The following is a 27,754-nucleotide window of genomic DNA, read 5'->3' on the forward strand; positions in this document are numbered from 1 at the left end:
GTCATCAGAGTAGGCGTGGTATCAGTGAGGAGGGCGTGGCTATTCTGTTTAGCGTTGACTGCTTACACTCGTCTTTTAGGTCTTATTTTGTCAATGGATTTTTTAGGAAATTACTTTTATTCGACGTTAATGTGACATTTATTAAAATGAGTATACATAATCTAAGCGTCTCAGATTTACATCCTAATGTTTGGAGAAGAATGGAGGAGAAATCTGCCTCATTTCGTCAAGGTAAAATCACTCAGATTGTATAACTTTAACGTACAGGATACAGGTTAATGATATTCTATCAAAGGCTGATAACCCTTACAAAAACGTACTGAGGCGGCACAGTACCAAGACAAAACTGCTATGATGTTTTTTATGTGATTATTGGAGGGTCAAATGCAAAAAAAAAAATAAAAAAATGTTGCGATTGTTGCGAAAGTCTGTTTAACGATCCCACATTATTTTATCTGTTAAACTGGGAAACCTAAAACTGGTCTGAGTCATTAATTATCAATATAATTAGACAAAATTTCGAATGTACACATTTTCTGATTGCAGCTGTGCTGTTGTACTTACTTTAGGACAGTAGGTTATTATAATGCCTCAAGTGCGTTGACATTCGTGTGGAAACGGTTCATCATACCTTGTAATAAATGGACTGCCTGGGGTCCAGTCGTCAGCAGGTTTTCCATTTTGGAGAATACATTATTTTAAGTTTACAATGAAAAAGTTTTTTTTTTTTTTTTTTTTTTTAAATTGAGTCGAGATTGTGTTACAGTTACGTTAGTAGGCGTCTTTCGTTTTGTCCCCATCGGCCCCTGTTGGTAGATGCCGGAACTACATCTTTGAGTGCTCTACACTGTGTACACTTACACTACTTCTGCACTGTTTTACACCATTTTGTAGGGTAGTGCAATCAGTGTCCACGCTGAAAAAAAGATACATATTAACTTTTTTAACTATATTTTATTTAACTATATAATACCTCATTGTTGAATTAATATATATATATATATTTTTTTTTTTTTTTTTTTTTTTTTTTCTTTTTTCAGGACAACCTGTAGCCTACATCAAATTACTTTTTTTTAAACTGGTTTACTTAATCACATTAATTATAAACCATTAATGTTTTATAATCACAAAGTGTCAGTACTTTTTGTTTTCATTGTCAGCCAACACTAAAACTAGATTGTGTATGTGTAATTGTGTGCTTGTGCTATCTTGGCACTAAAAGTAACACTTGCTTTCATATTTCATTTCAAAATGCATTCATGCATTTTTAAAGGGATACTCCACACAAAAATGAAATCGATAATCACATGAAATTGAAGTTTTGTCTTTACTCCTCCCTTCAGTTTCATGTGAAACTTTAAACCAGTTAAAGAAATAATTATTTCTTATAATTATTTTTGTATAATATTCACATTTTTACTGTAATAATAATATTTTATTATTAAGCTGTAAATAAGTCATATAGCAGAAAAAAAAAAAAGAAAAAAAAACATCCACACAATAATAACTGTGGTGGTATAGAAGATATTTGATTAAGTACAAACCATTGGGAAATTGTTAGTGTTTATGTGTGTGTGCGTGCGTGCGTGTGTGTGTTTGTTTTACTTGATGATGTTAAGTTGAAATAAAAGTTCAATGTATCCATGGAAAAGGGGGAGGAGCTCTAGCTCCCAGCATACATTGCAGCCCAAATGTGTAAGGAGAATTATTATTTTACTGTTTTATTGCATCAGTGTTGTTGTATCTGTTGTCTCATTTGTTGAGTGCATTTTCAGTATGTCATTAGAACCCACTCAAGTGTTTATTTTTTAAGTTCAGGTGTATTTTCATTAAATTCAAATTTTATTTAAGTTCATGTGATTGCTTGAATTTGTTCAGGAATGTGGACAAAAGCAGATTCAGTAAATCTCACAACTGTGAAAGTGTGTGTGTGTGTGTGTGTGTGTGTGTGTGTGTGTGTGTGTGTGTGTGTGTGTGTGTGTGTGTATGTGTGTGTTGCTTGTGTCCAGTGTGGATATTGTGTTAGAAGTGGACTAGTTCTTGCTTATGGTGAATTGTTACATTATCTCTGTAGGAGCAGTGAGCTGGTATATAAGAATCTCCAGACTGGCTGTGGCTGTGGCTATTATTAAGTCCAGACCATCAGGAGGAGCCAGAGAGTTTGCTGAATCTCTGGCTGATCGACTCAGACAGCAGGATGAAGGTTGGAGGTCTAAAGCTCGAGGTCTTCATGAAGATCTGCTGCATGTCAGACAAGAGCTGCTGCTCACGCGCTTACTGTTCAAGACGAGGAGCAACACTGAGCCAGGACAAGGTAAGGTTTAATATCCATCTGTTTAAAAGACCTGGAAAATACATGGAGATTAGTAAAATCTTTAAATGGAAAGTTTATGAAAATTATCTATACTTCAGCAAAAACTAATACTAGGTTAACTAATGTAAGAAAAATGTCCTCAAAACAATTACATAAAACAAGTAAACAGTCAGAACAAAGAAACTAAATACAAACAAATTAAATAAACAGTGTTTTAAGATTTAGAGTGGTATTCAGATTATTAATAGCCTACAACAAAAAAAATTGATTAATCAAATGTAAAATAACACTGCATATAACACTGCATATTTTTACTGTACACATTAAATATACAGGTGCATCTCAATAAATTAGAATGTCGTGGAAAAGTTCATTTATTTCAGTAATTCAACTCAAATTGTGGAACTCGTGTATTAAATAAATTCAATGCACACAGACTGAAGTACTTTAAGTCTTTGGTTCTTTTAATTGTGATGATTTTGGCTCACATTTAACAAAAACCCACCAATTCACTATCTCAATAAATTAGAATACTTCATAAGATCAATAAAAAAAAAAAAAAAAAAGATATTTTAAACAGAAATGTCAGGCTTCTGAAAAGTATGTTCATTTCTATGCACTCAATACTTGGTTGGGCCTTCTTTTGCATGAATTACTGCATCAATGCGGCGTGGCATGGAAGCAATCAGCCTGTGGCACTGCTCAGGTGTAATGGAAGCCCAGGTTGCTTTGATAGCGGCCTTCAGCTCATCTGCATTGTTGGGTCTGGTGTCTCTCATCTTCCTCTTGACAATACCCCATAGATTCTCTATGGGGTTCAGGTCAGGCGAGCTTGCTGGCCAATCAAGCACAGTAACACCATGGTCATTGAACCAGATTTTGGTACCTTTGGCAGTGTGGGCAGGTGCCAAATGCTGCTGGAAAATGAAATCAGCATCTCCATAAAGCTTGTCAGCAGAATGAAGCATGAAGTGCTCTAAAATTTCCTGGTAGATGGCTGCGTTGACTGTGGATTTCAGAAAACACAGTGGACCAACACCAGCAGATGACATGGCAGCCCAAATCATCACTGACTGTGGAAACTTCACACTGGACTTCAAGCAACATGGTTTCTGTGCCTCTCCACTCTTCCTTCAGACTCTGGGATCTTGATTTCCAAATGAAATGCAAAATTTACTTTCATCTGAAAAGAGCACTTTGGACCACTGAGCAACAGTCCAGTTCTTTTTCTCCTTAGCCCAGGTAAGATGCTTCTGACGTTGTCTTTGGTTCAGAAGTGGCTTGGTACGTGGAATGTGACAGTTGTAGCCCATTTCCTGAAGACGTCTGTGTGCGGTGGCTCTTGATGCACTGACTCCAGCTTCAGTCCGCTCCTTTTGAAGCTCTCCTAAGTTCTTAAATCGGCTTCGCCTGACAATCTTCTCAAGCCTGCGGTCATTTCTTTCACTTGTACACCTTTTCCTACCACACTTTTTTTCCTTCCAGTCAACTTTCCATGAATATGCTTTGGCACAGCACTCTGCGAACAGCCAGCTCTTTCAGCAATGACCTGTGGCTTACCCTCATTGTAGAGGGTCTTGATGATCGTCTTCTGGACAACTATCAAGTCAGCAGACTTCCCCATGTGACTGCTGTTGGGATTACTGACCTAAACCCAGTATTAATAGAATGGTAATTTAATAGAACTTGAAATTAAATATTCTAATAATTTGAGATACTGATTTTTTTATTTTGATGAGCAGCAAGCTGTAATCATCAAAATAAAAACAAAAAAAGTCTGGAAATATTTTACTTTATGTCTAATAAATCTAGAATATATTTAAGTTTTACTTTTTGAATTAAATTACAGAAAAAATGTTTCACCTGCACTTCTAAGAGTCATGTCTCTGGAACCATGGAAATACATGACTTGATTTTAAAACTGAAACGGGCATTGCAGGAACACCAGTCCCAACATGGTCAAGGTTGCTCTCCTCTTGGTCTCTTTAAAAATTCAACCCATTCTCACTCAACTCACAAGGGGTCTGATACTGCTGCATGTCAAAAGAAATGCGGTCACTCGCTATACTGATGGCAAACGCGCCCAGCCGGTAACATAATTGAAGTGGCCAGTAACATAATTGCTTTCAATGAGAAACCTTTCATGTCAGACCTCCACTGAGGCAAAGGGCATGGGAATTTTGTCTTTATGAAAATTATATTTTGAGGCATAAATTCCTCATCATGACATAACGTAATGTTGGGGTATGATTTTTAATTTGAACGGCCAGCTTAAGCTAGCACATAACACGACTCCTACACAATTTCTCAATATAAAACAATATAAAATGCCTAACAGTCAGGTAAAGGTACAGTCACAATAATTTAGAAGTCATTTTGGCCTTTATTCATATAAAACAGAGTAGAAAGCAAAGGGATGGGATCGGAGGGGATCACAAGTGGGAACTCGAAGCATAAAGCGCTATCCAAAAGGTAATTTTTATATGGTTTAGAATAGGTTGAGGGTAAAAATATAAATGTAAAAAAAAAAATAATTTAATGAATTAGAATTAAATTAATGACATCTTTTTTAGGCATGCATATTTATTAAGACATTTTGAGAAACCCATTGAGATTTCACAATGGGTTTACCATTCATGTCAGTAAGAACTTGCTAGAGCATCTGTGTAGTGATGCAAAAACACTAGAAATTAAATGTAGCATTTTTAAATATATTAAAAAGCAAGTTGTATATAATTTACATTATTTTAGGAATCTCGTATGAAAAAAATTAGTTTGTATCTGCTTATTCTATTCATTAGTGTTAAAATCACTAAAGAAACCAAAAATCCGCGTTTCCGTGTTTTTTTTTTTTTTTCTGGTTTAAAAAAGAAAAAAAAACAGAGGAATGGATGCAAAAGTACATATACACAGAGATGCTGTGCTGTTTCAGAAGACAACAGCACCTCCTACCGTATAACAGCATGGAAAGCTGGAAAAACTTGTCAATAGCTATGTTTCCATCCACCTATTTTTATGTGCATTTTGGGATATTGCATAAAAAAATGCGGGATGGAAATGCCAAGATGCGAATAAATTTTTTATGCGATACGAAAACCTCTGCATAAACTATTATGGAAACACTGAATAAATTCTTTGATGCGCATCAAAAAAGACGTGACTTTGCGATGAGACGGAATAGCTGGACCAACCAGCGGACCGATCTCGTTGCACAGCATCTGAAATGCTGTTTAGGTCATTCTGTAATGCCTGAGCAAAGCCTGTCAGTGTTTCAGTATAATTCCCTCCCAGAAGCGTGTCACACGATTGTGTTCTCAAACACCAGGCATCTGAATGCAAGATAACATGACAGCTTTTATTGCGTTTCATCTGCACACTCTGAGGTGCAAATAATTTATTATACAGTCCTTCCAGAATTTTGCGGGACTTTATTCTGATTTTTGTGGCCTAAAATGAATTTGCGGCAATATTTACAGCATTTCTTGTTGTTTTGCAGTGATAATATACAACAAATAACATTCTTTTAACATCATTATTACTTTTCTGACCTCAAGAACCAGGGCTCCAGACTAACATTTGAGGGCAGTAGCACCGGTGCCATTAAAGGGTTAGTTGACCCACAAATGAAAATTATGTCTTTAATCACTCACCTTCATGTCGTTCCACACCCGTAAGACCTTCATTCATCTTCGGAACACAAATTAAAATATTTTTGATAAAATCTGATGGCTCAGCTAGGCCTCCATTAACAGCAAGTTAAATCATGTGACTTTGGCAGTTTGATACACGCTCCGAACCACTGATTTGAAACAAAAGATTCGTAAAGCTTCAAAGCTTCATAAAGCAGTGTTTTGAAATCGTCCATCAATAGAAATTGTTAAATAAAGTCGTTATTTGTTTTTTTTGTTTTTTTGGCGCACAAAAAGTATTCTTGTCGCTTCATAACATTAAGGTTGAACCACTGTAGTCACATGAACTGTTTTAAATACGTCTTTAGTAGCTTTCTGGGCATTGACAGTGTTAATTGTCCTGTCAACGAAGGCCTCACTGAGCCATCGGATTTAATCAAAAATATCTTAATTTGTGTTCCGAAGATGAACGAAGGTCTTACGGGTTTGGAACGACACGAGGGTGAGTAAATAATGACAGAAGTTTCATTTTTGGTTGAACTAACCCTTTAAGTTCTAAGGTGGCACCAGCCCCTGATTTGGCAGCACTGTGAGGGCTGAAAGAAAAGCACTGAGCTTGAGTTGAGATGCAGATAATATTAACTTTTATTTTATTATTAATAAATATTAAAAATATATACTAGGGTGTGGAAATGGCTAATATGCCAATAAGTGCTCCTCTGCAGCATCTACTACAGTGGTAATTTATTGTCTTTTTTATTTCTAAATAAGTGTTTGCTTTCCTACATCATGAAACTTTTAGTTTTACAAATTGGGACAAACTATGAAGGATGAACAAATAATGTTTTGGACATCACATTAAAAATAACATTAAAATTGGGCAATATTTAAAGCTTTGAAGTGCTGGGAAAAGTTGTGTGAAGCACTTAAAAGCACTCGAAAACATTAGACCATTTCTGCCACAAGTTATTTCTGTTAGTGTTAAGGCTGATTTATACTTCTGCATCAGACCTATGCAGGAGTCTCTGTGCTGTAGGCTATGCGTCTGTTTTCATTTATACTTCTGCATCATTGTCTGCGTCGTGGTGCATGCAGACCACTAGTAGACAGTGTCTGCGGTCATGTTGAGTATCAAGGCAAAAGCCGAAGAAGAAGCAGCTTGTCATGTACTTTGTCAAAGAAGCTTACAAATAGAAGCGGCAGAGAAGCGGCAAAACAGTAACAGATCGTTTGTTCATTCCTGTTACAGTTTTGAAGAGGTGCATGTCAGGCTACGTCGTAGGCTACGCGTGGTACACACAGCCTACAGTGTACATTCGACGCAGAAGTATAAACCAGCCTTTAGCGGCACAATGTTTCTCATGGTTTCCAGATTACACAGCGCTGGGAAGAAAACACTTGAATTCACCACATAATTAATAACATTGCTGTGAAATCTTGTGAGAAGCATTTAGGTTACATTCATCACAGAATTCTCTGTTAAACCACAGTTATCAGATCTAATTTGATCTAATATCTGTGGTTTTTCTTGATATTTAGATTTAGAAATGCTATCTGTCCTAGAAGCACTAGAAGCACTGCCTCCACCATGGGACATGTTATGGGACATGTTATGAGAAAGTGCACCAAAAGAAAGGGACTCAGACTTCACCTCATTGTACCAAAAACACAGACTCTAATGGAAATCGTTTTTGCCTTTTTCCTTTTCATTTGTGTCTTTTCCTGTTTGCTTGTAAGCTGTGCAACATGGCATGTCTATTTGTTTGTATTTGTCTGTGGCTTTCCATGAAAGTGATCAAGTGTGTGACAAAGAGGGAAGATTTTTGACAAAATTAGATGAGATGCATGCTAATCCTGGTGGAAACAGCAATGAAACTATGCTGATCACTTTTGATTGGATCACTAAAAACACATCTTAATTCCAGATGCAAACAGGGCCTCAGCTCATTGTCTGCCTTAGTAAGATCAGGTATATTCTACACTCAAGTTACCCCACTGAAAATCTGTTTGATTTCTTACAGTGGGGGACAAACAGTACAGAATCATTTCATCCAGATTATACAGACTTTAGAAGGGATGCATGATTAATCATATTTTAATCATGATAACGATTTCTGCCTCTCTCAATTATTTAAGAATAATCGTCATGATATTTGGCCCACTGATTATTTGTCCTGAAAAGTCTTTGTTATCTTGCCTTAAAGGATTAGTTCACTTTAAAATGAAAATTACCCCATGATTTACTCACCCTCAAGCCATCCTAGGTGCAATGTATATGACTTTCTTCTTTCAGACGAATACAATCGGAGTTATATTAATCACCCTGATGCTCCTAAACTTTGTAATGGCAGTGCACAGAAACTGTTTGAAACACAGAAAAGTGCATTCATCCATCATAAAAGTACTCCACACAGCTTCAGCGGGTTAATAAAGGCCTTCTGAAGCTAAGCAATGCGTTTGTGTAGGAAAAATATCCATATTTAACACGTTATGTAGTAAAATAACTAGCTTCCACCAGACCGCCTTCCATATTCAACTTACGAAAAAAGCGTAACTGACGTCAGGTCAAGCTGGCGGAAGCTAGATATTTTACTTTAAAATGTGTTAAATATGGATATTTTTCTTACATAAACGCTTCGCTTCAGAAGGCCTTTATTAACCTCACAGAGCCATGTGGAGTACGTTTATGATGGATGGATGCACTTTCTTGAGTTTCAAACAGGTGGTTTCCGTGCACTGCCATTATTATGCTTAGGAGCATCAGGGTGATTATTAATATAACTCTGATTGTATTTGTCTAAAGTAAGAAAGTCATATACACCTAGGATGCCTTGAGGGTGAGTAAATCATGGGGTAATTTTCATTTTAAAGTGATCTAATCCTTTAACAAACCTCCCATATCTTTCCTAAAAGATTTTTGTTCAAGAGAACAAATGGGGGTTTTCTCTTAAAAGGATACATTTTCTGTCCAGTGTTTACTTAATGTTCTCAATCTGACAACAATGAGCTCGCTCTCTTTCTGGGCTGCAAAAAGCACTGATGATCTGACAACACAGCAAACATCTCTTTGATGTTCATTGTAAAATTCTGCTCGAATGAAAGTGTAATACAGCCAGTCTGCGTTCCTTCACAAAGCCAAGTGTGCGATTTGCAGATACTAAACCTGCAAGTGAACGTACTTTGTGGCAAACTGTAATAAATCCAAACATGAATCTTAACCATATTGTTTGTGATCCTGGTTGGTAAATAAATGTGGTCCATGAAACCTCTATGCTATAATACAACATCATTTGTAATTTTTGGAATTACGTTTTTAGCTTTTTTGAGGGCAGTTGTGGCCTAATGGTTAGAGAGTCAGACGGGGAAGATGAAGATTGCAGGTTTGATTCACAATACCGGCAGGAAATGACTGAGGCGCCCTTGAGCAAGTCACCTAACCCCAATTGCTCCCCTGGTCCCACAGCAAAAAAAAATAAAAAATGGCTGCCCACTGCTCCGAGTGTGTGTGTGTCCACATTTTGCAGTGTGTGTGTGTTCACTACTCACTACTCCTAATGTATGTGCACTAACTTGGATGGGTTAAATGCAGAGGACAAATTCTAAGTATGGGTTACGATACTTGGCCTTCACATGTCACTTCACTTTTGACAGAAGCTTCTTAAGGTTTTGCCAGTTTTCATAATGTAAAGCAGTTGAAAACTGCATAGACTCTGTTTTCAGCATTTAGCTATTTCAAATATGAAGATGGCTAAATAAAGATGACAAGTATCTTTCTTTGCTGTACAATAATGGTTAAACTGATAACTGACTTTCGTTCATCAGAACACAAAAGAAGATCTTTTTAATGAAATCTGAGAGCTTTCTGTCCCTCCGTGGACAGCTATACAACTACCACTTTGATGCTTGAAAAAGTTCATGAAGAGATTGTAAAACTAATCCATATGAATTGAGCTTATTAGTGGAGAGGAGAATACTTCTGATTGGACATTGCATTCATAAGCTCAATTAAAACTTGTGTGATTGGTTATAATGCTCAATGCTGCAAACACACGTAAAAAGAAATGTGACACAAAGCAAATACTGTAAATGTAAATAAGAACGTTAACCCAGGGTTTAGGAATGTACAGTGTGAAACGTCCAAGTATGGATTTGCTATTGCTAATAGATACACAGACATGCTGCTGTGAGCATGTAAGATATGCTACTGCTGCATAAATACACATACATAAACCCCGTAGCAGATCTAGGCCTCTAGAGTTTCATGACTGAACTAGATATTTAACTGTGATAATTAATGTGCTCGCACACAAAATCAGACACTGCTGCTTTTTACGTAACACATTTTTCCATTATGAATTATGATACAACTTACTTAGCTGGTCCGTTGGGTCTGATTGCGTTGATTGATTGCTCAACACGACCGAACCACTCAGTTGGTCGAAGCCACCTTGTTCAGGTGATCTCAGACTTATTGTTTTGGTGCAGATTTGAGTGCGATTGCCATTTTCATATGTGCTTAAATGAACCAAACTGAAACAAGTGAGTCAGGTGTGAAAACACTTTAAGAGTAAACGACAAAGGACAAATGTTTCATCTTTATTTCATAACATGAGTCAAGATGTTTGCTTTGGACACAGGTCTCATTATCACAGAATGATACTGATATGCTGTGTTTTGCTTTCACAGGTCAAGAACTCTCTCAGGACGACCCGCACCAGTTAAAGGGTGACTCCGGCTGTGACACTGATAACAGCACGGAAACACAAATATACATTGCTAAGGGACCATGTTTGCCTCCAACCCCTCCAAACAGTCAGAACTTTCCCCTCCAGGACAGGCAGTGGCGCCAGGACCACAGGATGTTAAAACACATGCAGTTTCTACAGTGTCTGAGTGGCTTGCGCAGAGTTTGTGAGCCGTCTCTGTGTCGCGATGGTGATGTGGTCTGGGATTCAGTAGTGCAATTGCTGGATTCCGTGGTGGAGGTTTTCAGGCAGACACATGTTGGACAGCCTCTAAATCACCCAGAGCAGCTGCATCATGGAACACAAGTGGTGGCACAGACCCTGAGTCTAGGAGGAACACGTCATGGGTGTTCAGTGCAGCATTTTAGCAAAGTGGAAAATCTGTTGAAGGAGATGATCAGTCTACTACTAACCAACCAGCAATTCAATGCGGTAAGAGAGATGTTTGTGTACTGTGGATAAAGTCGGTCACAGACCGGGTGACAAGTGGGCCAGGACAACTCATAAGTAATGCACACCAGATGGGTCTTTTTGTACTCACATTCTCATTAAGGGTGTAACGATACACTCATGTCACGATTCGATACAAATCACGATACTAAACTCTCAATACAATACTATCGTGATATTTTAAGCCAAAATAATAAAAGAGAGTTGTTTTTTTTATTATTATTACTTTATTATTATTCAAATAATATTTGTATTATTTTATTATTATAAGGACACACAAATATCCCCCCATTGCATTATTATACATTATATTCAACATTATATATAGTAGTTTAATGTAGTGTCATTGAAACTCCGTAAACATTCAGTAAACTTTCGTTTTTTTCCTCACTCAGTAGGCTACTCGCGCTTTCAGTGCAGGCATTCGCTGGATCTCATAAGGCCTGGTTAAGCCCTGGTTATACAAAAGCACCAACTGTGTATGCGGTGGAAAAATGACATTGAAGTAAGGCTGAATTACACAGAATTTCCCGGTCCTCGCTATGTCCCACCTCTCCCACTATTAATGCACTATACGTATAAGAATAAGGAATAAAAGAATAAAGTGCTTTGAATAATCATACTACTACTAAAATTAAATGTGATATGGTGATTTAAATTATGTTTGCACTTTCACATTGAGGAGTGCTGTTCCATATGATCAATGCCATTAATCATAGTTCTAATTGCAAGAAATCATGTCAAATTGACTATTCCCAAACTGTAAATGGTTAGTTCATCCAAAAATTTAAATTCTTCATTTACTCACTCTCATGTTGTTTTCGTGCATCACTCATACGTCCGTGTTTACTAGAGTATGCGCGTCATTGTAAATCTTTTTATCATATAAAGCCATTGTGTCTCTTCAGGAGACTTGGATTTAGATTAGACCACTCAATTGATTATTTTTGCAATGCCTTTATGACATTTTTTGGATCTTTAAGTTTTAGAGGAATGGACTTTAAATGGTGGGACAGAAATCTCTCAGGTTTCATAAAAAATATGTTCATTTGTGTTTGAAAGTTGAGCGAAAATCTTATAGGTTTGAAATGACACGAGGGTGAGTAAATGATGACAGAACTTACATTTTTGGGTAAATTATACATTATAAATACAGTCTGAGAAAAAACTATTATGTCACGAATCATATTGTTTACATCAACAATAAATACCTTCGCATTTTTATATTGCGATCTTGAAATAAAGATGTGGCATTCAACCCTTATCTATGATTTGAGACAAATATATTGTAATTTAATGAAAACTACAGCATGTGAGTGGCTGGGTGCATTTTACAGAAAACAAATTGCCATGTGTAATTTCATAGAAAACAGTTTTGAGGTTGCTCTGTGTCATCTGCCTGACACATCTGTATGTGACCCCTTTCATAAAACTTTCAAATTCCCTTTCTTAAAACTGTTAAATTCTGTACTTTCATTTGTTGCCCTGGAAGTCAACTTTTAAATAATAGTCAAGTTGTTTTTTCGTTTTCCATCCTCTTGCTGACATTGCACAAGCACATTCTTGGCCAAACAATTGCAAGTACATAGCCTTGTTTGTGACATATTGTGCATTCCTGCTTTACTGTAAAGGCAACACAGTTGCATACTTAAGGGAGCAATAGAATTACTTTTAAATATTGGTGTTATTAGACCATTAGCTGTAAACATGTTGACATGCTACAGTATAGAACTCTTTGTGACAACATACAACACATTCATGAGTTATGAATTAGCGTTTCCGGGCACTACAACATGTGAAATTGAGCTTGCTGAGCTATAACCATTCATGTTCACAATATGGATTGTTTCAAAGCAGCTTTACTGTAATAAACAGGAAAATAATGATTCAATGATACATACAGAATTCAATTCTGCTGTAAAGCAGCTCTAAAAAGAAAATAGTATCATTCATTGTTCAGCTGAAGTCAGTTCAGTGTTGTTTCAGTTCAGTTCAATAACAATTATGAGTTCAAGTTCAAGTTTGGTGAACTCTGCCAGTGTGACAAATAGAAGACTGATGCATCATGGTGTGACCTCATAGCTGAATTAAAAGAATGCAAACATTAAATCTGAAGAGTTGCAGCAGCAAAGTGAAATATGTTGCATATTTTTATATTTTGGATGAATTATATGTTGTATTATTAAAAAAAAAAGTGAGTCGCATCATATTATGACTGTTGCATTGTCCATAGAAATTTTGTGTGCTCAAAGTGTAGTGTGACCACGGCTTCACAGGAAAGGGAGAGTGGTGCTGTTGACCTAGAAAATGTTTGTGTGTGACAGCGTTCATAGTCCTTCTTTAGAAACCTAATATGGTTAAAGTGCTTAATTTACTGTATATCAGTGGTAGTAAAATTTGGTAACATGCTCCATAACAATGTTTTAAATATGACAGCTTAGGGCCACAAATAAACTCAGGCTACGTGCCAAACATGCTTTGTGGATAATGGGTGTTCCAATTCAGTGGAATTCTGTGGGCACAGATGCTGTAGGCCTGACATTTGGTATAAGACTTAAGCCTATCATTATCAAAAGTTTGCACAGTTTTTCCAGTAGCTTTCTCATGATCCTAAACCTCATTTTAATTCCCTCATATATGAATCTTATATTTAGTAATTTCAGTCTGTTTATTTAATTTTTCAGTATTTCAGTTTCATTACTGTATCATCTAGAGAGGCCGATCTGTCTGATGTGATCTCATTCTGCTGTTAGTTCTCAGTTCAAGATGTGCTGTCAGAGTGTCTGCTGGCTCTGGGAGGAAGTTGTGTCCTGAGAACTCCATTTATTCAACTCTTAATGTCTCAGACCATTCAGCTGGCACAGCAGTTATGGGAAACCTGTGAGGTAGGTTACAACACACTACACATATCAAAACATTCTTCCTAGTGAGGACTTGTTTGTTAGTGGAAAAGTTCTGTGTTTTAGTGTAATGCATTTCTCTAAAGAAACTGAAATTAGCAAGTTACAGTATTATTGACAATATTACTGAAGCACCTTAAAATACATTAATGACAGTATTTTAAAACTAAATTGTATGTAAAATGTATTGGGTAAGAAATACCAAAGATAAGAGTCATATCAAACCATACATATATTAATTCTTTTGAACCCGAAGCTGAAATAGGTTTTCACGTTTTTTTTTTTGTTTGTTTGTTTTTTTTTGTTTTTTTTAAGCTGTAAAATTATAACACAATGTGCTGTTTTCAAGTGCAAGGTGTCATTTTTTTTTTAAATCTAACACTTCAAACTTGATACTAAATATATACAAGTCTTTTTTTGTGACACTAGGTTGCACAATTTTTACTCAGGAGTCTTTTTTACCCAAGTTCTCCAGGCATTTTTGCAACCTTCAATCCAGAGTTCAAATCAAATATTATATGTGCACATGGAGACCTTTCTTGTGTCCATCCATTCCACAAACAAAACTTCAGGCTTACGGGAGCTGGGTGGTTATGTTCAGATAGGAACCGCTCATCTAATCTTCCACGAGCGGTGTCCTCCTTCTTGCGCTTCCACGGTAGATCGAGTTTGGCCGTAGCGCATTCCATAACCTCCTGCAGCCCAACATACGCAGGGCAGGGAGGCTGAGGTCTCAGCCATTTCAACCTTTTCACCCTCATCAGCCATTTCCTGCTCGTCCTGGCTTGACGCCAGCAGAGCACTGGCTTCCTCCAGCAGCTCGTTCTCGTCAGCTGCTGAAGAGTGCAAGAGATTTATACCTCTCTCAAACTCCTCAGCGAGCTCTACCTGTGACCCCCATAATCTCAGTCTTCTCCTCGCCTCAGTGAGAGCAGGACCCAAGCCATGGGGTACAGGTGCCTGTCGCCCCTCCCTTGAGAAGAGGGACAGACGAGAGCAGAGCTTTTTCATTGGAAAATTCTCACAATGCATGCAAAAAGCCGCCTCGATGACTGAGCGTGCGTGCTCCTCGCCCAAACATCAGGTGTCACCAGGTGTCAAAAACCTTGGACACGGATCCACACACTTCTTGAAACGCTTAGGTTCACAAGCCATAATAAATCGCTTTCTTACCACACACACTCAAACAAAACACTCCCTGAACTTGAAGAGCATGGAATGTTCTCTAGGTGCCTTATACCTCACGATCGCACTAGTAGTGATTCATAGGCTGTCGCTGGCCAATACAAATTGACCCATTTAAACACATGCTTCAGACACTAGTCACGCTGAGGCGTTCCCCCATTAGAGTCCTAGGACACAGTGTGAGTTCCCCTTTGAAAAGGAACATTATTTTTCCATTGGCCTTGAAATTAGAAGTTGCCACCTTTTTGAAATTATTACTTTAATTACTACAGCAAAAACTAAAATTGTGAGTACAAACTTGTAAACAGTTACTAATTACAAGCAATAATGAAATTAATGAAATAGGACATACATTTAATGAAGTAATCAAATGTTCCACCAACTGTTTACTTTAATCTAAGACATAACTGTCTGTGTTTACGTGAATACGTACCAAGACAGGCATTTTTGACATATGTTTGTGTGTATTTCACAGTGTAGAAGCATATTAAGACATGAAAGGCAGGCATGCTTCGGGTGTACCCTTGCGTAACAAAAATATATGGGAATATACTGCAAATTATAATGCGATATATTACATAATACATTTCCATATATGGGAATCTAGTGCTTATTTTTTAATATACTGCAATATATGCATTGACCACGTATGGCTATATATTGATACATATAAAAATATTTAGAAATGAACAGTGTTCGAAGTGGGCCAGTACGGACTGGTATGCATTACCGGCACTTCTATATTTTAAGCTATAGTGTACCCTCACTTCCCCCCCCCCAAAAAATATGATTAGCGCCGTAATCTGTATACTAATTCAGTCCCCTTTAAACCTGAAAATGGTGGCAGGCTTCGGCTCCTCCCTAACAACACAGCATCAGAAGCAGAGGAAAAGGTGTGTGTTTATCGATAGACTGTCATTATATCTGCATCTGCAGTTCTTTGTCATAAATGCTGTTTACATAATGTGATGCGGGAGCTAGGGCTGCAACTAATGATTATTTTGATAATCGTTTAGTTGGCCGATTATTTTTTCGATTAATCGGATAAAAATCCTAATTTTATTATTTTTCTTTTTTTATTGACAAAAAACACACTATTGCACAGCACATCCTGCCCAATGTACTTCAAACAAATGTGCCAATTAAATTCTATGAAAACACAGTGCTTAATTTATTAGACTACCTGTCATAATAAAGAGAGAACACAAATATTTTAGGAATCTGTCAAAAACTCAAATAACAAACTGAAACAAACTAAATAGTCATTATTCACACATAATATCCAAAAAACTTAATAACAGTCTCTGTTGTTATTGACTGTAATTGGGCATCTGAGAAAAAAAACAACAACAACAACTATAAAGTTATATTGTAGCATTAGAAATACTGCTGTGACTAAAGAGCTTACACATACTGGTGAATTAACCATTACAGAAACATGAAAAAATATTTTAGTAATCACCAATACTGATAGTTGAGGACAGCTGTGGCACAAACCTTACATTGGGTGGCAGAGGTCTAATAAATTTGTTAAGCACTGTATTTAGTGAATATAGTTTAAATCTCTACATTAAAAATTAAGATAGCAATAAAGTTTAAAAAAAACCACAAACTCAGAGTTAACCAACAGGCAAGATAAATGTTCCGCAGGAACAAACACATTCACTCTGGACACAATCACCTCATACTGTAATTTCTTTATCCTGTAAATAGGCTATAAGTAATGTCTTACATTTATATTAAATTACATGTTATCCCTTTACAGTTACTACTCTCATAAAATACTTGAATGACATGTTGACTTTTAAATCTACATGTAACTTTAAGCAACAGATATTTCAGCAAAATGAATATTTTTGCGTTGAATATTAATTGTGTTCCTCTCTACCGTGTTCGTCTGTCTGACACGGGTGCGTGCGCCGGCAAGACAAGTTTATTTATATATCACATTTCATACACAATGGTAATTCAAAGTGCTTTTCATAAAGAGGAAACAAATACATAAGAATAAAAATGGAATGCATAAGAAATAAAAATAACAGTAAAAACAGAGAATACCACTATCTGGATGGAAGAGACGGATCTAAACAGACCTATCCATCAGAGCGGATCTAAATGGATCTTCCTTACGCTGGAGGTATAACTGTACTCAACTTTGTTGTCCGTCAGAGCGGATCTAAACGGATCTATCGATCAGGGCATATCTAAATGGATCTTCCTCACACTGGAGGGATAACTCAACTTTGTTGTCCGTCATAGCGGATCTAAATGGATCTATCCATCAGAGCGGATCTAAACGGATCTTCCTCACGTGGAGGGATAACCGTAAAAATATTTATATTTGTCAGGTAGCTGTGCGTTTAAACAGTACCCTTACAGACAAATCTTCCTGGACTAACTCTATCCAGAGCTCCATCCAGGGATAACTCTACTCAACTTTGTTTGTTCGTCACAGCGGATCGAAACGGATCTATCCATCAGAGTGGATCTAAATAGATCTTCCTCACATGGAGGGATAACTGTAAAAATATTTATATTTGTCAGGTAGCTGTGCGTTTAAACAGTACCCTTACAGACAAATCTTCCTGGACTAACTCTGTTAGAGCTCCATCCAGGGATAACAAATGCTTACTTCCTAATTCTTCCATCTCTTTCAACCAGACAGCAAGATTTAAAATGCATTAAAACATTCAGAAATAAAAAGATTGAAGTTGATACATAAAAGATTGATATAAAATGCATTAAAAATGAAATAAAAACAAGAAAAGTAATTAATAGAATAAAAAGATGATACATATAAAATAAAGTGCAATCAGTTCGGACGTAGCACAGTGCTCAATCAGTAAATGCATAGCTAAAAAGATATGTTTTGAGTCTGGATTTGAATGTGACTACTGTTGGAGCACATCTGATCTCTTCAGGAAGTTACAGCTAAAGTAACAGCTAAAAACAGACTCTCCTTGCTTTGAGTGAACCCTTGGTATTTCTAAGTGACTTTTCTGGTTCTGCTCAGAATCCTGGCAGCTGCGTTCTGTACGAGCTACAGCTGTCTTATGGTCTTTCTGGGAAGGCCAGTGAGGAGTCCATTACAATAATCCACCCTGCTGGTGATGAAAGCATGAACAAGTTTCTCTAAATCTTGACTGGAGACAAAGCATCTAATTCTTGCAATATTTTTGAGATGATAATATGCTGATTTAGTTATTGTTTTTTTTTTTCCATGGCTACTGAAACTCAGGTCTGACTCCAAAATCCAAAATCAACACAGACTGTCAGGACGAACATTTATGCAAAATGGAAATGCTCGCATGAATTTGCGTGAAGGATATAGCCGTAGAATGAATGTTTTGCGCTGAGGACGCACATGCATGTCAAAGCGCTTGACAGGGCAAGCCATTACGCTAATGAATTAGCTTGAAGCATTAAAACAAGAATTCTCATGTTTTGGGCAGTTTGGATCATGTACCTTTCCTGCAACAGCTCACTCTGCTTCCTCCACTATTTTTAGATGCATTTTTGTCCATAGAAATGCGTTATTCAGTGGTGTAACTTGACCTGACTGGCAGAAGTTTTCCGTGCACGGTGGGCAGACCCGACTAATCAATAATGAGAATCGTTGTCGATGATTTTCATTATTGCTTATTATCGATTTTATTGAATAGTTGCTGCAGCCCTAGCGGGAGCGATACGAGACAGTTTTGCATTCACCCCTGCTTACAGTATTGTTTTCCTCCAGCGAAAACAGAACGTAAAGACACTTTAGAAAATGTTATTTTTATTTGAAAATTAAAATGCATTGTTGTGGATGTGGCATTATATTTACATCATGCACAGAAATTATTAAAGACACAATCACACTGTAGAAATGATTTGTTGGTTTAACTTAAAGTAAAGTTGCTCTTAGGACTAAAACAAAACAAAGTGACTTAATTATTATACATTTAATGTGTTTAGTTTGTTGATTATGTTGCAGCTTTTATGAACTTTCATAAGATGAAATTCATGCAGAGATCTTTGATTTTCAGATACATGTTTGCCCTCCTTTATGTTTCCGTTCAGTGTTGTTGGACTACCCATGCACGCGGCAACAAGACCCAGTCGCCAGGTTGTTTAAGAGGACTAGGCCAGTTTGCATCGTATTCCGTTGTTTTAAAACACAGAAAAGCGTTAACACCGAGTGTACTGAGGAATAGCGACATTGGAGGTGCTCAGTGTGTTGTTTCGGATTCTGGCGCTGTACCTGGCGCAGTGGATGTCTGTGGTCGGATCGGGCCTGGTCGTGACCTGGTTGGTTTGCCAGAGCGTGTTGGAGATTCACCTGGGCTTCCCGCGGTGGCTGCAGGTTGTCGGGCCGGGGCTGGCTGTGGTCCAGATGTGCAGTTGGAGTGTGTCACCGAGGGGCATCGTGAGCTGCGGTGTTACCGGACGGTTGCTGGTCATCAAGCCGGGGCTGACTGTGGTCCGGACGTGCTGTCGGAGGGTATCATAGGAGCTACCTCGATTTGTCACCATGTATTGGCCGGCGAGAGGTGCAATACTTCCAAATGGTGAACCACTCTAAAGTAATTTGGGACCGCGGGGCAAAACCGAAGGGTATTTTAGGAGGGCATTTAAATATCCTAAGTGTATCTCCAAAACATGAACAACTTGAAAATTTGCTTATGGACTCAAATTTAGATTTATTGTGTGCAGATTTGTGTTATTTATTGTCTGAAACGTGGTTAACTAAAAGTTCTCCTAGTGCTGCTTTGATAATGCCTGGGTATAAATATTTCAGACAGGATAGGAAAAATGGTAGAGGAGGAGAGCTCCTTATTTATGTTAAAGATCATTTAATAAGTGAACAAGTTCATCTTGAATGTTCAAACAATTTTGAATGTATTGCTGTTTTAATTACTTTATCTCCGCAAATGTCTTTTACCCTAGTTACAGTTTATAGACCGCCCTCATCCAATATTTCATTCTATGATCATTTTAAAAATCTCTTTAAAGAAGTTGATACACATAAAGAGTGTATTTTTATGGGGGACTTTAATCTTAATTGGTCTGATAAAAAGGCCAAAAAGAAACTGAAGGAAATAACTAAATTGCATGATTTTATACAATTGATTGAGAGCCCTACACGAATTACAGCTACTTCGCAAACTTTATTAGATTTTATCTTTACTAATAAACCAGACAGAATTACAAAGACTTTTAATTCTTTAACTGGATTATCAGATCACAATTTAACACTCATATCCAGGAAGTTAAATAAAAATAGGTTTGTTTATCGTGATACTACACAGAATGAACAGAACTATTCTTTTAGAATACCAAAAAAGGATATGAGTGTGTTCGAAGAAGAGCTTAGACAAATTGATTGGGTATCCCTTTTATCTACTGAAGATTTGGAAACTGTGCATAAAATCTTTATAGAGGATATAAAAAACACAAGAAATAAATATATAAAATTAGTTAGAAATAGGCATAGAAAGAATAATTTACCATGGATTACTGAACAGGTATGGATGCTCATGAAAATGCGTGATATTGCTAGAAAAAATAGCTATAAAATGTGGTCTACGACAGGATCGACTTCTTTTTTTATAGTTTAAGAAATAAGGTAGTTAAGACATTTCGGCAGGCCAAGGCACAATACTTTATTAATATTTTAAATGAGGCTAAAGGTAAAAAGCTATTGAGAAAGAAAGACCCTAAATCATGTACTAAATGTTTAGAATTAAATTTTGAAGGAAGAATACTTGATAAGCCTAATGAAATTACAAATACATTTAACAATTATTTTGTTGACTCAGTTCAAAGTTTGACTGAAAAATTTGGAATTAGATACAAAGAACTTAATTTTGTTAATTCAGTAAAATCTGCATTCCATTTAACAACAGTTTCAGAGAATAAAATTCAGAATATCATAAAAGATTTGAAAAATTCTAATGCTAAAGAGATGGTTTAGACTGTAATTTCTTAAAAAACAACTGTGAAAGTTTTTTAACACCAATCACTCATTTTGTGAACTCATCAATTGTACAATCTATTTTTCCAAATTGTTGGAAAACTGGGATAATTACCCCAGTTTTCAAGTCAGGTGATCCATCTAATGTAGCATATTATAAGCCAATCTCAATTTTGTCAGTAGTGTCTAAAAAAATAGAAAAAGTAAATTTTTTAGATACACAAAATAACTTATTGTGCCCTATGCGATTTGGGTTTCGTAAACAGCACTCGACGGAAACTGCTGTATGTTATTTTATTGAGTACGGTTAAAACTAGGCAAGGGTGGGGTTGTGGGTGGGGTTTTCCTTGATTTGCAAAAGGCATTCGATACGTTAAATCATAATATTTTATTTATCTAAATTATTACATTTTAACTTTTCTGTAGAAACAGTGAAATGGATTGAGTCTTATCTTGCATCAAGGAATCAGTGCACCCGGATTAAAACACGCATATCTTCTATGAGATATTGTTCCACAGGGGTACCTCAGGGGTCTATATTATATTTTTAGTTTGTATTTAAATGATCTCCCAGATGTTTGTCCTGACGTATATATTTAAATGTACGCAGATGACACTGTGGTTTATGTACATGAAAAAACAAATGAACAGGTATCACAAAAATTATCTGTTGTCATGACTAAAATCTCAGACTGGTTTAATCAGTGTTGTCTAACATTAAATGTTCAGAAAACTGCCTGTATGTATTTTAAGATTAGAAAGAAGGAAGAGATCCTACCAGATATAATAGTTAATGGTGAAAATTTACAAATTGTGTCTGATTTTAAATATCTTGGAGTTATCTTAGACACTCATTTAACATTTGAAAAGCATGTTAAAAAATAGTCTTAGAACTTAGAAACTTTACTTAGAAACTTAGAAATTTTACATTTATACGGAGTCAACTTTCAACAGAAGCTGCAAGAGTGTTTTTGCATTCCTTGATTTTTTTTTTTCACTTTTCTTATTGTATAACTTCATGGTGACAAGCAGGAAAATCTACTCTTAGACCTTTACATATCTTATATAAACGTGCTATAAAAGTGTTTGATAAGAAATCTGACAGATATCATCATTGTCTTATAATTGAAAAGTACTTTTTTTTTTTACTTTTAACAATTTTATGTTTTACAATTGTTGTTTGATGTACAAAATCGTCAATAATCTTGCACCTTCACCCTTAAAGGCATTTGTCTCTTTGCATACTGATAATATAAGACAAACAAGAGCTTCGTCAAGAGGTGACTGTGAAGCGCATTTTAGAGTAACTGATTTTGATCGATCAGCTTTTTCTGTAAGAGCTGTTAATAACTGGAATAATTTACCAATTAATGTTAGACAGTGTACTAGTTTTGCGCAGTTTAAATTACATTTGAAAAAAATGGTTAAAGATGAGTCAGGTTTGTGACCATTGAATATATAATGTAATGATTTTTTTTTTCTTCTTCTTCTCTATTGTAGTTTATACTGTTAAGTGATGGGTTGTATGTCATATATTTTGTATTTGTGGGGGTATTTTATTGTGTATGTCTTGTACTTATGGGGTTATTTTATTGTGTATGTCTTGTACTTATGGGGGGATTTTATTGTGTATGTCTTGTACTTATGGGGGGATTTTATTGTGTATGTCTTGTACTTATGGGGGGATTTTATTGTAGGCCTACATATTCTTATATTGATACTTTAGTCCTAGTTTACTCCTGCCCAGGGACAGCAGATTAAATTTAGCTTTGTAGCTAATTCTGGGGCAGTTTTTTATTGTCCATTGTCCCTGTCAAATAAAGAATAAAATAAAAATAAAATAACCTGGTTGCCTTAAAATTGAGTTCATTTAAACAAAAACATTGAGATGATACAAAGAAAGAAATTAGTTTATTCAACAGAAACTTAAAATATTATGTTAGCTGAACATTTGTGAACCTAAACTGATTTGACAAAAGTTTTGTGAAAAGTTGATAAATCATGAAAATAATTTTTTACAGTGCAGAAAGCATTTAGTCAATGCACTGATTTAAACTGCTTATCAGAGTAAATGACAGAGACAGAGAAACATCATGTAGTTACTTCGTTCTACTAAATAATGAGCTAGCAGTTGATTGCAACATTTATTAGCCTTATAAATAGAAAACAAAAAAAGGAATAGTTTAATATAGGGTAGATTAAACATATTGCCAATCCTGACAATTACACTAATATAATGTTTGTCTGTATTCTAAATTAATATGAATGCATATGTCAATATATTAAATGTTTTTTTTTAAATCATATAAAAGTTTCTGCCTGGTATGTCTGAGTTTTTGGGGTTACCATTGTGCTGAAGAGTAGAGCATGTGGTTAGGTTGATGTTTGGCTGAACACCATTAAGACTATTTGTTACTTTATTTAAAAAGTAATGGCTGTGCACTTTTCAGCACAGTGATTGTCTCTTTGCTAAATACTGTAGTGCATGCAGGTGTGTTTGTGCTATTGTTAACTAGCTATATATGAAACATATATAATGTAAATAAATTTAAAATATAAGAAATATATTATATTATATGTTAAGATGTGTATTATTGAATGTAAAAGTACATATATTATGACATATAAGTAAATATATTGGGTAACACTTTAGTATGGGGAGCCATTCTCACTTTTAACTAGTTGCTTATTAGCTTGCATATTGGCTGTTTATAAGTATTTGTAAAGCACAAATTAATGACTTATTCTGCATGACCATATAAAGTGTTACCATATATGGTCACATATTTTTTTAATATATGAAAAGCGGCATTTCCTTATGCATTATTTGATATATTGTAATATATTAACACAATATATTATTCTGTATATTTTCAAAATACCTTTAAATCATTTCATATATTGATCATTCTTATATAAGGAAATATATTTTCTTTGTGTAAGGGCATGCGCTGTCTCATACAGCTTGCCGAATTCAGTTCTATTTTGCATCTTTTTGACTTTTTGCACTTGAACTATTTAAAATCACTGGAACGAAGACTTAAAAACATTGAAATGATAGATTTGCGTGACAATGCAGTACTGACACAATCGGGCCAGTGGCATTTCTGTCAAATTTCACAGACAGCACTGGACTCGGTTGTACTCTGAGACATTTTTTGAGTCCCAAAGGCTTGAGTCAAGTCTGAGTAAAAATACATCCGAGTCCATGACAAGTGCAAGTCTGTTAAAAGTTGGACTCTAGTCCAGAGTCAAGTCCGAGCTCAAGTACCCCAACTCAAGCTTTTTGTAGGGCTGAGTTGAAAATACTGATTTCCCAATCAGATCAGTTCAGATCACTGTAGCCGCCTCAGTTCAAGCGGCCTGTGAACTGATCATCTCTTCAGCTTTACTACAAGTTAAAGCATGAAATAACCATGAATGAACATCAGAAGGTACGTTGAAAGATACAACTTACCTAAATGTATCGTTTCATGTAAACGCTCAATCGGTTTCAACTGCGGAAAGACATCAGTAAAGCAGCTTGTAACCTTTGTCACTTATATCATTACATTTACCTCAGAAAAGCCATTCATTGACCATAAAGTGTTTTCCACAAGATTTTGTAAGACTATTTTACTTGAAGCTATAGTAGGGAAATTATAATACTTTTGTCCTAATTTCTTCACTTGCAAGAGATTAACCCTTGAGCTTTTATTTTGATGGAAACTACAGTTGAGCTTTAATTTTGGTGGAAAAATACTGTTTCTGTGAAAACAGTTTTACAAATGCATTTCACTACAAATCTGGTGAAATGCTGTAATCATCTGCCCACAAAAATTATGCAAATGTGAACATAAAGCGTAATAATGCCCACTATGTTACCAAATGCACAATAAACTCACAGCTAGGCATTTGATTCTATTTAATTTTGATTAATTGATTAAGCTTTTATTGCATATACTGTATTATCACAGTATTGAATTACATTAGAAAAACAGGTTGAGAAGATGCAAACTTGTCCTCTTAATAACAAGTTCAATATCTTTTCTTTCAAATAACAAAAATTAAAATGTATATACAAATAAATATTTATATAAATATTATTATTATTATTATATATAATAAATATATATATATACACATTTAAATACAAATAAATATAAATAAAACAATACAGATGTACAATACACAAATGTATAAAGCTGTAACGCTGAGCCAACTGAGTTCGGATCCATGTGCAGCTTTAATAACAAAAATTCTCATAGAACAAACAGGCAATGGTCAATCACCGACGACAGGTATAAACAGAGCAAAGCAGAGATGTAATCGTAAACCAGGCAGTAGATCAGGGCAGGCAGCAAACAGTATAAACGTAATCCAGGCAGACAGGGCACAGTAATAAAGGCAGGCAGCAGAGAATCGTAACAAGGTAAACAGTCCAGGGTCATACACAGAAAAAACATAAACAGGGATAAACGCTCAGAGTTGTCAGCCACAGCAAAACAAAACTTTACAAAGAGTGAGAGTAAGAGTCCTGGCTAAATAGTCCACGGGATTGGATTCATGTGTGAGTGTAATCAGTGCCAGGTACGGGATGATGGGAAATGAAGTCTGTGAGAGGAATCAGTACTCAGGTGATGGTGCCCTCTGGCTGCGATCGGAGGGAGCCACAGAGGCTTGATTTGTGACAAAAGAATAAATTGTGAAACAACACAACTTTTTTTATTAGGTTAAAGAGCAAAAGGACATTATTACAAATAATCAATAATTAACATTTTAAACCAATCCCTATGTATCTTTTCTGGGCTGGCATGTTTCAGTCCAGATTAAAGTGCAAAAATGTGAGCATGTTCACTTTTTCTGGGTTAAGCTTTGGATGGTGAGCTGAGAGGATGTGTCCACTGGCACTAAATACCCTCTCTGAAGGAACACTTTGCAATGCAATGCAGAGATACTTCTGAGCCAAGATGAGGTAGTTCTTCAGCATGCAAGCTCCACACCTGCAATGGATCTGCCTATGATTTTATTAGTGGCACAGAAAGATACAGTTTTACCTCAGCTTCAGTCTTTCTTCAGGCTCAGGGTGCTGCTGCAATTTCTGCATCCTTTGCCAACAAATGCTATGTCCCTCTCTCAGTTGCCAGTACAGCACAGCATTTTCTGTGTTGATCCCCATCTAGTGGCTACACATGGATGAGCGACCTCTGAGGAATATTTAAGGCCACTTGTTTATTTTTAAACTCTCTTCTTCTCTTCCAGCTTCTCGGAAATCAAAATGTCGACAGCTGTTTCCACCCACTGATTATTCATATCTCTAATAGCCAGATTCAAGTTCCCAGAAAGCAACATAGCATGGCCCACATCTGGTCCTACACCTGGTAGGACCAGATGTAGGACTGGATGTGGACAGGAATGATGCTGATGCTATGATGCTTTTTCAATTATTTTAGGTTTCATCATGAATATTTACAGCAGATGATTTTATAAATTAATTTTCTAATGTGGCATTTATTTCTAATTTAACATTATTGAAAAACATTCATGGTTACAACCGTGCTTATAGTTATCTAGTTAGTTAAGCTGCACATCAATCCAGTAAATTACTTGTTTCTACAAGTTTCCATTCTTCACATTTTATCCAAGTGGCTGAATCAGACTCCTATGGTTACAAAGCACAAAGATAATCAAGATTAACATGCACACATTCTAGCTATCCAAATGAGGACATACTACAAACTAACCCTACCTGACACTTAAAAGAAAACCTTATTTACTTTATTTATTTATCATTTTTAGTGTTTAGGACATCTCTAATTGTTTTTAAAGTATATGGATTTAGCTCGCTTCTGGTGAGTTTGACTACAAAGTGAAATTGAGTAAACCCATTCTCATAAACATACAGACCAGAGTGCTCAGTTATACTTAAAGGACTTAACAAGATCAGTGTGCTTGTGTGGTTACTACTCGTCTGAAGTTTGCTAGCATATGATCTGTGGACAAGAATTATGAAATGAGAAATATGTTTTTAGAACCTTTCTGGGCATCTGAAAGTGTTAATTATCTTGTTGGCAATAGAGGCCTCACTGAGCCATCGAATTTTATCATAAATATCTTAATTTGTGTTCTGAAGATGAACAAAGGTCTTATGGGTGTAGAACGACATGAGGGTGAGTAATAAATAACATCATTTTCATTTTTGGGTGAACTAACCCTTTAATCTGGGTTTTGTCTCGTGCAGAGGTCCAGAGAGGAGCTGCAGCATCAGATGGACTGGATCCTCTATCAGAATTCCTTCTATGTGTTCTGGCTGCTGGAACAACTTGCACAGGACACTAATTGTAATGTAAACCAGGAGCTTGTGATCCACCTGGAAACTAAAGCGTTAACTCTTGCAGATGAGTTTCCCCTGTTCTCTCTGTATATGTGGCGGATTGGTGGTCTCTTCAGGGTGAGCAGACATGAGCTACACCAATGAGCAGACATGGGCTGACAGCTGTCATTTCAAAACTTTGCTCCCTTTTAAGAGCTCACTTTACATGAAGTGCCTCGTCTAAAAATATGATTTAACTATTGATTAATAAATTATAAACCAGTCA

General features: G+C 36.2%; 1 protein-coding gene across 1 annotated transcript; it reads left to right on the plus strand.

Annotated features, from left to right (window-relative positions):
- The first annotated feature begins 21 nt into the window (after window positions 1–21).
- On the plus strand, window positions 22–27,754 carry mei4 (meiosis-specific, MEI4 homolog (S. cerevisiae)). Its single transcript, XM_051875589.1, has 5 exons — window positions 22–231; window positions 2,075–2,314; window positions 10,630–11,120; window positions 13,892–14,023; window positions 27,397–27,754. The coding sequence occupies exons 1-5, from the start codon at window positions 147–149 to the stop codon at window positions 27,631–27,633; spliced, it is 1,185 nt and encodes a 394-aa protein (XP_051731549.1). The 5' UTR covers window positions 22–146; the 3' UTR covers window positions 27,634–27,754.

Source organism: Ctenopharyngodon idella, chromosome 20 (assembly GCF_019924925.1).
Source record: "Ctenopharyngodon idella isolate HZGC_01 chromosome 20, HZGC01, whole genome shotgun sequence".
Taxonomy (NCBI): domain Eukaryota; kingdom Metazoa; phylum Chordata; class Actinopteri; order Cypriniformes; family Xenocyprididae; genus Ctenopharyngodon; species Ctenopharyngodon idella.

Bases quoted from the DNA above. Each gene is read 5' to 3' on its own strand.
- mei4 (XM_051875589.1), top strand. From the start codon at position 147: ATGAGTATACATAATCTAAGCGTCTCAGATTTACATCCTAATGTTTGG. The intron at 232-2,074 runs GTAAAATCACTC...TTATCTCTGTAG, and splicing joins ATCTGCCTCATTTCGTCAAG to GAGCAGTGAGCTGGTATATA. The intron at 11,121-13,891 runs GTAAGAGAGATG...TTCTGCTGTTAG, and splicing joins CCAACCAGCAATTCAATGCG to TTCTCAGTTCAAGATGTGCT.